This window comes from Pterocles gutturalis, unplaced genomic scaffold (assembly GCF_000699245.1).
Source record: "Pterocles gutturalis isolate BGI_N339 unplaced genomic scaffold, ASM69924v1 scaffold42298, whole genome shotgun sequence".
Taxonomy (NCBI): domain Eukaryota; kingdom Metazoa; phylum Chordata; class Aves; order Pterocliformes; family Pteroclidae; genus Pterocles; species Pterocles gutturalis.
In genome coordinates this window covers 76,563-88,035 of record NW_010122032.1, presented here as the reverse complement: position 1 = coordinate 88,035, position 11,473 = coordinate 76,563, and the positions used below count along the sequence as shown (strand labels likewise).

The 11,473-nt window shown below is 38.8% G+C and overlaps 1 protein-coding gene across 1 annotated transcript in view; it reads right to left on the bottom strand.

Annotated features, from left to right (window-relative positions):
- CHRNB4 (cholinergic receptor, nicotinic, beta 4 (neuronal)) overlaps nucleotides 1-10,990 on the bottom strand; it is a 12,346-nt gene extending 1,356 nt beyond the window's left edge. The window contains exons 1-5 of the mRNA XM_010077412.1: nucleotides 10,786-10,990; nucleotides 6,015-6,160; nucleotides 4,977-5,021; nucleotides 4,741-4,850; nucleotides 798-1,770 (exon numbers count right to left, since the gene is read on the bottom strand). Of these exons, the coding sequence (XP_010075714.1) occupies nucleotides 798-1,770; nucleotides 4,741-4,850; nucleotides 4,977-5,021; nucleotides 6,015-6,160; nucleotides 10,786-10,840 (1,329 nt within the window). The 5' untranslated portion in view covers nucleotides 10,841-10,990. The remainder of the gene's footprint in view (nucleotides 1-797; nucleotides 1,771-4,740; nucleotides 4,851-4,976; nucleotides 5,022-6,014; nucleotides 6,161-10,785) is intronic.
- Nucleotides 10,991-11,473: the final 483 nt, after the last annotated feature.

Here is an 11,473-nt window from a genome sequence, read left to right as displayed (position 1 = left end):
GCAGGAATAGAAAACCTGGAGTCTGAGTGGAATCTGGGTCAGAGAGAGGACACTGGTAGGAATGAGGATTATTTTTCCTAACCATAGGTGCTTCTCTAAACAAAACTCTGAACCATCTTGAGTGAATAAGGCAGCAGCAGCACTGCTTAAACGCACCCTGGATAAGGTGCTTCCTATAGCCAGTAAGGAGTCTGATTTAGCACACATGAAAAGAAGTCTCAACTCTGCTGATATTAGGATTTCGATCCTATCTGTTGTGTTTGCCATATAAGGACAGATATCTTATCCTGGAGAGGGTGTTTGCAAAGGCATTTTACCAATTTTAATAATTCCTCCTTGTGTGCCCAATTAGGTAAATAAATGCTTGAGCTGCAGGTAGTTTGATTCTGGTTAACATGGCCATGGGTTGAGTCCCAGTCTTAATGAATACAGTGGGGAAAAATATTCTTTTTCTGACCTGGAACTGATTTATTTTTTTTCTGCCCTGCCAAATACTACTTGAATTTGACACAGAGTTTTTTCAAGGATGTTTAATGACTTACTGGGCAATCAACATTCTCTCTTTGTAGAAACAGCCATGTTACTTTTCAGGAGAGTAACAGTGTTTACCAAATTGCTATTCATTAAGTTCTTTTAATGGCAAAAATTATTTCCTCTTATAAACTACAGCTAGAATCTCTCTAACAACTTTAGATTGGCTAGGGAGTTCAAATATGCTTTCTGAAGAACAGTGTATTACAGAGGGGGACAGGAGATGAAGTTTGGAAAGACTGGGATGATTTCTCATTTTTACTTACACTCTGGTCGTCGTCATCACTTTTCATGTGCCTTGCTATAAAAGTGACTCCATCAATTGCTTCTTGGACTTCAGGAGAAAATTTCATGCCTGTTCTTAACCTAAAATCTCGATGACTGCTGACATTGTCAAGAGTCTCAGTGATTTTCATGTCATATTTTTTGGCAGAGGCTGTATTCAAAAAATAGGTAGAGTTCTTGTAGAAGTCGGCTGTCTCCATACAAGGATTCTCTGATTTTGTCTTTTTGCACTTGCACAGCTTTTGCCGTGGAGAATTATTTTCTGGACGCTTCATGAACAGATAGGATGGGAGTCTTTCAAGGAAAACCAGCTTTACCCAAGGGGGCATAGTGTGAGTACTTGGAGATCTGTGGTGGACATTGAGTACACAGACACTGGTAACTATTGAGAAGGTCACTAGTACCATTGTAAACATGAGATACTTCCCAATCAGTGGAACATCTAGAGATGTTGGAGGGACGATTTTGGAGATCAGGAGGAGGAACACAGTCAAGGCAAGCAACACAGATATGCATAAGGTCATTTTTTCACCACAGTCTGAAGGCAAGTAGAATACCAGGATGGCTAAGGATGTAATTAGCACACAGGGAATGATAAGATTGATGGTATAAAAAAGAGGTTTCCTTTTAATAATGAAGTCATATGTCACATCAACATAACTGGGGTCCAAAGGATTTACAGTCCTTCTTCCTGGGAGTGCTACAATGTCCCACTCTCCACTTGGCGTAAAGTCATCCATGCTTCCCATGGGAGTTTTAAGAACCATATCAATTTCTGTATGATCATATGTCCAAGACCGGAACTTTAATGTGCAGTTCTGTTGATCAAATGGGAAATGCTTAACTTCAATCTTGCAGGCACTCTTGTAAATGGCTGGTGGCAACCAGCGAATGCTTCCGTTGTTCTTTACAACTGCGTTTGTGTATAGCGAAACTTCGTATGTGCCATCCGCACTAATGAAACAAGAGGAAAGAAAGAGGAGAGAAGAGAATAAAAAATTAAGAGAAAAAACATAGTTCAAAACAGAGGAGCTCTGGCATTCTTGGTCTTCTGGGCCTCAGTTGCTTCTAGAATCAAAGTTTAGTAATATTTTGATTTTGAAATCTATGTTGTAGGGAGCTATAACTTGATAGGGATATTAATGTATGCTTTTCTCCCAATCAGATAATTTATATTTGGTCTAATACTTACAAAAAGTATTTTATAAAATTATTATTAAATAACAAATATACATCTCTGTTTCATCCAATGAACTGAAAGTATTTAGTAAATATTTGTTAGAGTAATTAAGGCTCACTTCATCTATGAACGCTGAGTAGAAATGAGATCATCCAGCATGAAAATTGAGGTACCTTTGATCTGGAACACTGCCACTGCTAAGAGCACACAACAGCACTCCTAAATGATGAGCAGTGTTAGTTAGAAAGGCAGGGAGAGCGTAGGCAGAGGAAATGTAATTATATGGTTTATAATTTGTCACCTCACTCCAGTTAATGTTTACTGTTACAAAACCAGAACAGATAAGCGACAGTGTTCTTAGTGCCCACAAATAATCTTGGCTTTGTATCTCTTCCAACTGCTCAGCTTCCACCAGGAGAGCCTTCTATGTTGTGATGGGCCCTCTGATTCAGGGAGAAGATCATCATCAGTCAGTGGTCAGTATCTTCTCCTGTCCAGTGTTTCTGGGCAAACAACTTACTGCTGTTTAACCTATGAAGTATCCTGAGATAGAAATGTGAAGTGGTCAATTGCTGATAGATATTCTTGAAATTTAGTGTTTCTCAGCATATTCACTGCATCTTCTCAAGTGTGCTATGTAACATCTTTCAAAGTCAGACAATCAGGCTACCAAAGTGTAACAATGGGAAGGAGCAACTGTTAGTGACTCTTTCTTGGCAGATCAGGAAACTCAAAGATTTATTTCTATGTTGATCAATCTCTTTTATTAAAAACTGGGTTAGCCACTTTGTTAGACAGCAAAAAAGAGTCTGGAGTAGTTACATCCCATGTGCTTTCCTCTTGTTAAACAAATACATATGTAAAAAAATGCACATAACCTAAAGACAGTATGTTATCTGCAAAAATAGAAGACCAAACTTACTGCAAGCGTAAACAAATGAAGTTCAACTGACTGTGGTTAAGTAGCACCCTTTCACTTGAGGGGAAACTTGCTCCTTAAAGTTAATAAAAAGTCTAATGAATCTCTTGTTTGTTGACAAGACATAATGGAAAATAGAGCTATTGCAGTGCAAAAGTTGAGTATTTTTTTTAATAAGCAGGGAAGTGCTACAAGTACCCAAGGTTTGGCTTATGTGTAGCTGCTCTGCAGATCGGTTGCATTTGGCTCTGGAAAGGTCTCATGTTGCAAATCCTCACGCCTGGCGCTGAGCTGGGGCCCTTGTAGCTAATTCATGTAGGCAGTGAAACAACCAGACGCAGAAGTGAGTGGCTACAACATACAGGGGTCATTAGTTCATTGCCAATGGCTATTTTTTAGTCAAGAAATTGTGCTTTATTTCTCACATGTCTGTATCTTGCTGAGTTAGGTTTACCATTAACCCATTCAACGCACTGGGTAGACTCCTGGGCAGAGAATATGTAAGTTCTTCTGGCTCAGCGGTGGGCCAGAGGCTGGGCTGCTGGTGCCACCCGAGTGCCCTCTGCAGCCCTGTGCACCCGCTGCTGACAGAGCTGTGGGGCCTGGGGATGCTATTTGTGTTTTCCTTAGCACCTTCTTGAACTGACTGATGCCCGTGAAACACTGCTTCAGCAACAAAAAGCTCAGGAGGTTGTCCTTTATCTAAAATTTTAATTTGAAGCTTTGTGCTAATGTAAAAATCCAATATGGTGAGGCTAAAAGCTTGTTCCTGTACATTTAAGAAGCCTTTTACAACTGTTTTTTTCCATTCTAACAGTCCATTAAATTGTGTCGTTTGGGGAATAAGGAAGAAAGAAGCAGAGGGCGGGACAAGATTTGACCAGTCAGAGTACATCCTAATCCACCATCTGAATTATTTTGTGACTAATACAATAGTTTTAAGTATTTCTCAAATCTGATTTCCAGTAGTAGGATTCCATGGGCTTAGTTACATGTAAACTTCTTAGGTTTGCTGTCTGTATATGTGTATAAAGCATTATGTGTTCATGAATTCATTGGTTTTCGAAGTATCATGAAAGTATATTGTAAGTTTTGATTTTTTTTAATATCATCCACTTCAAGGCTTTGCTACACTTAAAACAAAATTGGCAGTTAGCTGTTAGCTGGAAAGAAGAACCAAAGTATGCTCTAGCACCAAGCTTTTATGTTTCTCAGTACTGTAAAGCAATGGGTTCTGATATTGCTAAATTTATTATGTATTCTTATAATTGTTTTTTTAAAATCCTTTATTAAAATAGAAGAAAATTTGTTTGTGTAAATGAATAATGACTCATGGAGTTCTGGTACATGGGAACTTTGTAACAGATTTGCGTCTTAGAATCTGTGGTGGAAGAGGGGGAAGAAGTAGGAGACAAATATGTAGCTTGGAACCTAAGATGTCCGAAAGAATTCCAGATGTCTTGTCTTCTTACAAACATGACCAGCATACAGCTACTCTTGTGCTTGCAACTCATGCTTTCCATATAGTCTAGTTTGACATAGATCTGAACCTCAGTTGTGAGCCTTGTCACAGATCCTCGAGTTGTGTAACAGCTCATACTGCTGACATTCCCCAGATCTGCTGGAATTTCTTTAGCCAAAACCCTGTTTTTACTAAAATTATCTTTGAGGCCAGTACCCCAGTCAGATACACTTGACACTGGCTAAAAATTACAAAATTCAGTTTTAGACTTTTATCAGACCTACTTAATTGGTTCTGATGCTTGTTTCTTGATACATGGTTAAAATTTTCTTCACTGTCTGCAAAAACAGAAGTTTTACTTACTTATTGTAAAGCACAACGTCTGGCAACCAGATGTGTTTTACAGGTATTCTCAGCTTATTTATTCCGTCATAGTCAGAGGGCTTCCAAGCCAAACGATAATCAATCCACTCCTAAGAGAAGAATTATATGCTAGTGATGGAAGTATCTAGACGAGCACTAACAAAACAATCACCATGGTGCAGTGAAAGCAGTTGTATTTGTGGTTTGCAAGAGCATGTCTCTGCAGGTTTGGTTACCTGGTTCAGCCAGACGTTTGTAATCATGATCTGCTCCCGTTCATTCTGCAGGGAAAAATAGAGGGAGAAGTTGTTCTCCAAAATGTTTCACTTTATTGCAGTAGTAAGATTTATTCCATAGGCTTTTGAGGATATTTTCAACTGCACAGAATGATTTCATGTCTGCTGGCAAGATGGCCAGTCTTGTGCACATACTGATGATAAAGAGTAACCCCACAAGTGCAGAGCTCCAAACAGCTTTTAGCAAGGACAGTTGTGACTGGAGTACGTGTGGCTGTTTGGGGACAATTACCACTGCCCTGCAGAGATGATTCTCCCTGACTTCGTATGATATATGTACAGCATATCCTGTATAAATCGGCCTGCACGTGTGTATGAAAGCTGATCTGTTTGTACAGTTCCCCTTATTTCTGTTTCACCAGTGTCACTCTCTTTTCCTCTTGAATTTCAGGATATAAATTATATAGGTCTCTTAAAGTTTGCAGCAGTTCAGTCAGTGGCCCAGACACAAATTCTGGGGGGGGGGAGGCAGTCATCTGTAACCTCTTTTTCGTCTGGGGAGAGAGCAGCAGAGTTGAAAGCCCTGATTCAGGAAATAATTCCCACTTATTTGCTGGATCTTGTTCCCACTGCAGTTAACGCTAAACCTCTTTTGAAACTGTGTGTTTGTATTTGGAAGAACTGTTAAGCACATGCTAACCTTGTCTTTCAGACCCATTGAGGTAATTTTTATTGAATATGAGGAGTTGCTTATATGAGGATTGTTTAACCATATTAAGCTATTCCAGCCAGAACTAGCGTGACTTTTTCTTGACAACATTTCACTATTCTTTGCTGATATGCCTGATATGTCATGATCTCCCTGGTGTAGCTGCATTCTGAAGTATAAAACCCGTAAATCGCATGAATGGGCCCCGCCTACTAACTATTATTACATAAACGAGAAAGTACAGGGACATAGTAATACCAATACGAGTTTTACTTCAAGTGCTGTGCAGGTAGTAACAAATTAAAAAGGATGGCCTGATTTGAACTTACCACACTGATGAGCTGTGCCAGGGAAACATGCAGTTCTATAGATACTAACTGGGACGAGTTGACAGCTGGTCGAATTAACTTATTGTACCTGTCAGGACTCAGTAGGTGGTTCATTAGCTTTTCTTCAGCATCGGCTGCGGTGCTTCCTGTAAAACATCACGTAACAGGCTCATAGGAGGGAGACCAAATGACATGATGTAGGGATCACAGAATTTCTGTGCATCAGGTTGTCTTCATGAAATGATGAGGGCTTTTGCTTTTCTATAGACTGTAGGCTTGTGTGAACAGGATATGGTGCTTTCACCAAGGTCTGTTCTGCTGAAGTTGACTGTCACAGAGTGTAGCTCAAAGCAGGTAAATCGGAACACTTTGGGTTTTATGTAGTAAAGTTTGATGCTCAAATTGATAGATACTTTTGGGAGTACATTCAGAAATAGAAACTGGGAGCAAACCACCCTTTTAATAATGGAGGAAGAACATTTCAATGATCCAAATGCAGGGAGTCCAGCTGTGACTTCTCTCTTTAAGGTCGTAGGAGTCAGAGTTGCAGGCACACATACGAGTTGAAAGACTCTGATCTGTGTAGAGGAAACTAGGGGATGAGCTGCAGGAGTCATAAGGGTTTTTTTGATGATTGGGAGCTCTTTGGTAGCTAGTGATATGTTTCAGAATTATTTTATTTAAAAGCTGAGGCAGTATGTAAGGCTTGTTTTATGTGGAAACAGAACTTGATTTATGGACTAGCACAAATACAGTAAATCTTAGCTGACCAAAGCTGGAGTTCAGTGACTCTGAAATACAGTATCTGCAGGATGCTATCAAACAAGCCTAAACATTCTCCATGGAGCAGAATAGCTTATGGCACAACCCCAGAGGTAACTGCATCTTTTCCCGTGTTCTTGCATGTGCTTTTTAAAGCCATTCTAGTGGAGTTTTCAGACCACTATTGACATGTAATAATACTGATGGCTAACGTCCTGGTGGCGTCCAACAGATTTGACCCAGAGAGATTCTGCTGCATGTCAAGTAATTCTGTGTTGTGTTATTCAGCTGACAGTGATGGACACAGGTGTTAATGAAAATAGATTCTAGTCCAATTAATAGAATGACTGTTCTGTAGGAAAGGACACCTAACTCAACCCTAGATATTGCAGAAGTGAGGATAGTGTCCTTACAGCATACTTGCTTCATTATTCCCCAGAGCCGTTCCACACAGTAAAAACCACTGGCCGTGCAAGCATTTTCAATTTGTGGAACATTAATTTGTTATGGTTTTTTGTTTTAGCACATCTGTGAGATCCAGAGAAAGGCAAACATCAAAACGCCAGGATCACATAAGCAGGCAAAGTTTGTGTGCATTTCTAGAAGGTGCCTAGTTTCCATGTGAACTGGGCTGTAAGTTGCTAGGGGGAACAAGGCTCTCTTGAAACTTGGTACTTCTGAATTCCACTCGGATTAAAAAAATACTATAAGGACTTCCTGTTTCTGCTCCAGTAAGAAGGTGGAGAGGCATAAAAGGAAACATCCTGGAACAGATTTTTCACATCTAAGAACAGCTTTGACTCAAACTCTGGGAGAAGATTGAGATAAACACCGGGCTTGTTTTAATTCTTTCAAGACCAGCATATGCTATTGGTAGCACAGTTTTGACACATATACTTAACCATAACATTGTTCTTCAGAATAGGTTTCTCAAATACTTCCCAAGCCATTTGGGAAAACAAATTTGGATGAATACATCTGTGTTTTTTGGGTCAGTTTGTTTTTTGATTCACACTTGCTTTGTACCTCCCTGCAAGCCATTATAAAAGCCCTGGTATCATATGATATTTTAATATTACATTTGTTCTCAATGTAAGCCTGCCTAATCAAAGACTTACCAAGCTAGAGCTATGCTGATCCTTGCTGAGCTCTGGATTCTGTTTTTTCTTGTGTATTGCAATCAAGACAGAGATTAATTTGATACTGTGAAGAAAATGGGGCCACACTCCTGGAATGAATTGGTCTGTGTTTATAAGGATAGGTGAGAAGCTTTGTGGTAGCTAGAGAGAATCTTGGTTAAAGTTATTTTATTGTGGTGGGGTTTGTTTGTTTGGTTGGTTTTTTTAACAAACATTCTGCTGCTGCATATGTAAGTGACAGAAGCAGATGGCTATAATTCAAATGTATATGAATTGTCATTTAGTTTGTTTCATACAGGGGTCACTGAGTGCTGCTAGCAAAGACAGTGAATTCTTGTTTGAATTGTTGAATATGTTTGCACTGTGTTGCCATCTTTTTCTGTAAATATTCTAGCATATGGAATATTTGCTAAACAGTTAGTAAGAAATAGAAACTGCAGAATATTTGCAGAAAGATAATTCTGAATTTGTAATAATCCTGTTCTCTGAGACCTGATTTTAGCAATCATAGCCGTCTGGTTTGCAAATCGGAACATTCCGCGGGGTCTGCACGTCTGATGAGAACAGCTCAGATTCAAAGTACTGACTCTGTCAATGAACTTTATGCAGATGAATGACAGGCCACGACTTAATTATAAAAAATGATCTGTTAAATAATGACTCCCTTTAAGAAATTATTATCTGTTCAGAGGGAAGAGGTTCCTGTATTGAATAATTGTTTATCAAATTGCTGTCCTATCCCAGCCTTTAAATAACTTAATAATCAGAAATAAAGATCGAAGGGGCTGTTCTCTTGTCTCACTCAGATGCCTGGATCAATTACCACTAGATGTCAGCGGTGCACTGCTTAAAGGTTGCTAAAGTCGATCTCTATAAATAATGTGTAAAAATTAGTGGTTCTTGTATAATTTATATTCCTATAGTCTATTTTCTGTTACCAATCTACATTTTAACCAGATAGTACCTAATGAGAATAAAATTTCCAGGCATTCAAGTTAATCTTTTTATGCATTTCGTGATGTTGTAGCCACGCATTTGAAACCCTCTTTTTCCTCTTGGAGTGGGAAGAAATGAAAGTGCACAGCTTCCCTCGCAAACTGTTTTTTTCCAAATAGCAATAATCACCAGGAATGTTCCAGAGAGTAGACTGATGCTTTTAGACAAATTATTTTAACAAGAATCATCAACCCCCTAATTTGGGGGTGGAGTATTTTTTTTGTGTGTACTGGAAGCAGTAATAGAGAAAGCATATTGGGGTGGATCCTGAGCTAGGGAAATTGTTTTAGCTTCACTGAACACACTACACATCTGCTCCATGACGAGAGCAAATTGCCACATAACTTGCAGCACACTTTCTGCAGTAAGTTTGTTTTCTCTGCAGGAGTATGACCATTTAAAAAAAAATTGCACCAGGATGCTTCCAATTTCACAGCAAAAGAAAAAAAAACCACAGACTTCATTCACTCCCCTGTGCAAATTTTCCTTTTTACGTGGTCTAATTTAAATATAGAAAATGGAATAACTGGTTATCCTGTGTTATGTTCTTTATTTTCAGTGTAATGACAAATATGTTGGAGTGATTTCCACAGAGCAGAATAAAGAACAATGTTGCCAAATACAGGCAAGTGCACTGTTATCACTGTCGAAACTGCAAAATTTAACATAAGGCATGTTTGCTTCATTTCCCTGACTTCAGTTATTTTAATAAATGTTGAAATAGCATTTGTTTAGAAATAATATATTGTAGTATATATTGTCATTTTTGTTCTTTCCTCTCTCTCACAGGTAACTTATGAGGACCCTGGTGACATACCAAATTCCCATCTGTAATTAGTAAAGAGCAAGCAAGAAACAGCAATAAGACAATCCCATTATCTTCTCTGAAATGACTTTGTGATGTTGTTACTTTTCAGCTGACTCTTGAGTAAAAAGATTATATTTTAGAACAACGCACGCTCATTTGGAACGCTTATAGTTCCAATGGAAGTAATGGTGAATTTACTGTATTTTAAAGCCTATTTTAATTTCTACACTGCAATTAATGCAAATAAAGAGGAAATACCAATGGGTTTAGGAGTGTGTATTCTAAGATTCTAAATTAGGCCCTCTTCATTTGTTATAAAGCAGACGTTTTCTGAAGTTGCCTTTCAGTGGCTGAAGAAACAGAACGACTGTGGGATGGATAGGTAATTATGGGTAAGATGTGATTTTTGTCTCAATTCAATTTCAGACAGTTTCACTCTGAATAATTCAGTGCAGTCTCTCCACGGGGAGAAGCTCCCGCGGTAAATGCACTATTTCATGCTGCTGTCAGGCTGTGCCTGTTGGCTAAAACATACACAAGAAATTCTGGCAGACTAAAGAAAATGTTCTTGATGTACGTTTGGTTTCTTTTTAGCATATATTTATATATTTAAACTTAATTTAAACTATTTACATACTACTCAAACAATTAGGAAGCATAAACTTCGCAATATATCTGAACTTGGATTGTAGAGGAATGAGATCTGTTTTATTTATGGTTCATTTTTTATTTTTTTCACTCTTGGTACAATACCTGCTTTTCCCATCACAAATGATCCTGGGAGCATCTAAAGAGTTATTATTTAGTGATTATCATTGTCATCTCCTACTGGTCTGTCATTTTAAGTCCAACTTACTGTCTGTCTATATCCATGGTAGTGGATTTGCTGATACTGAACAAGCCAGAAACAACACTAAAATAATAAATTTCATGCATTTTCTTAAAGTCTGCAACCTACTAATGTGACAATTACAAATTGTCTGAGAGCTTATATCACAGACCTACCTCCTAGCCCCCAAAGCTATCCCTGTTCTGCAAACTGTATCTGAAAGAAAAGATCACTTACCGTTAAAATAAAAGGAGACGACTACAAAGAGAGAGAGGATGTACGTATTCCTCATGGCAATCACGAGAAGAAGGTGGATTACTGATCTTCAATTAAGACAGCTGGCAATAGACTGTCGTCAGGGATGCACAAGAGAGAGATGTAAAAGCAAACCTGAATCTTGGAGGTATTAAATGCCTGGAAAGAGACAGGCAGTAGGACCTGGCAGAAGCATTCTGCAAAGTGGAGTTTTCGTGAGCGCAGTGGTCCCTCCCCCTTTGCAGCTGTTTAAAGAGCTTTGTGAAGAGGAAAAGCACGTAAGAAAGAGGGAAGATAGTGTGATAATGTTGAATAAGAGGAAATGAAAGATGAAGCTAAGGAACATGACCTGCAAAATACAATCTTGCTACTAGATAACATTTAGAAGGCTTTCTGGTCAGTAAGTGCAATGGGTGGGAATAGCTGTGGGAAGAGCTGGATATAACTTTGTGCCATAAGACCTGTTAGTGAAAGACACATTAATAAATTATAGCCCTAGCAGAGGGTAGTTTTCTGTGTCAAGAGAGCAAGTTGATTGCCTCCTGCTAACCCTTTTCCCCCTCCAAGGCCCACACATGTGGTCTCTCTGAACTAGAACTCCAAAAGGCTTTTTGGGAGCAGCAGGAGAGGACCAGGCAATTTGTTGTCATTAGCGTTTGACAGGATTTTT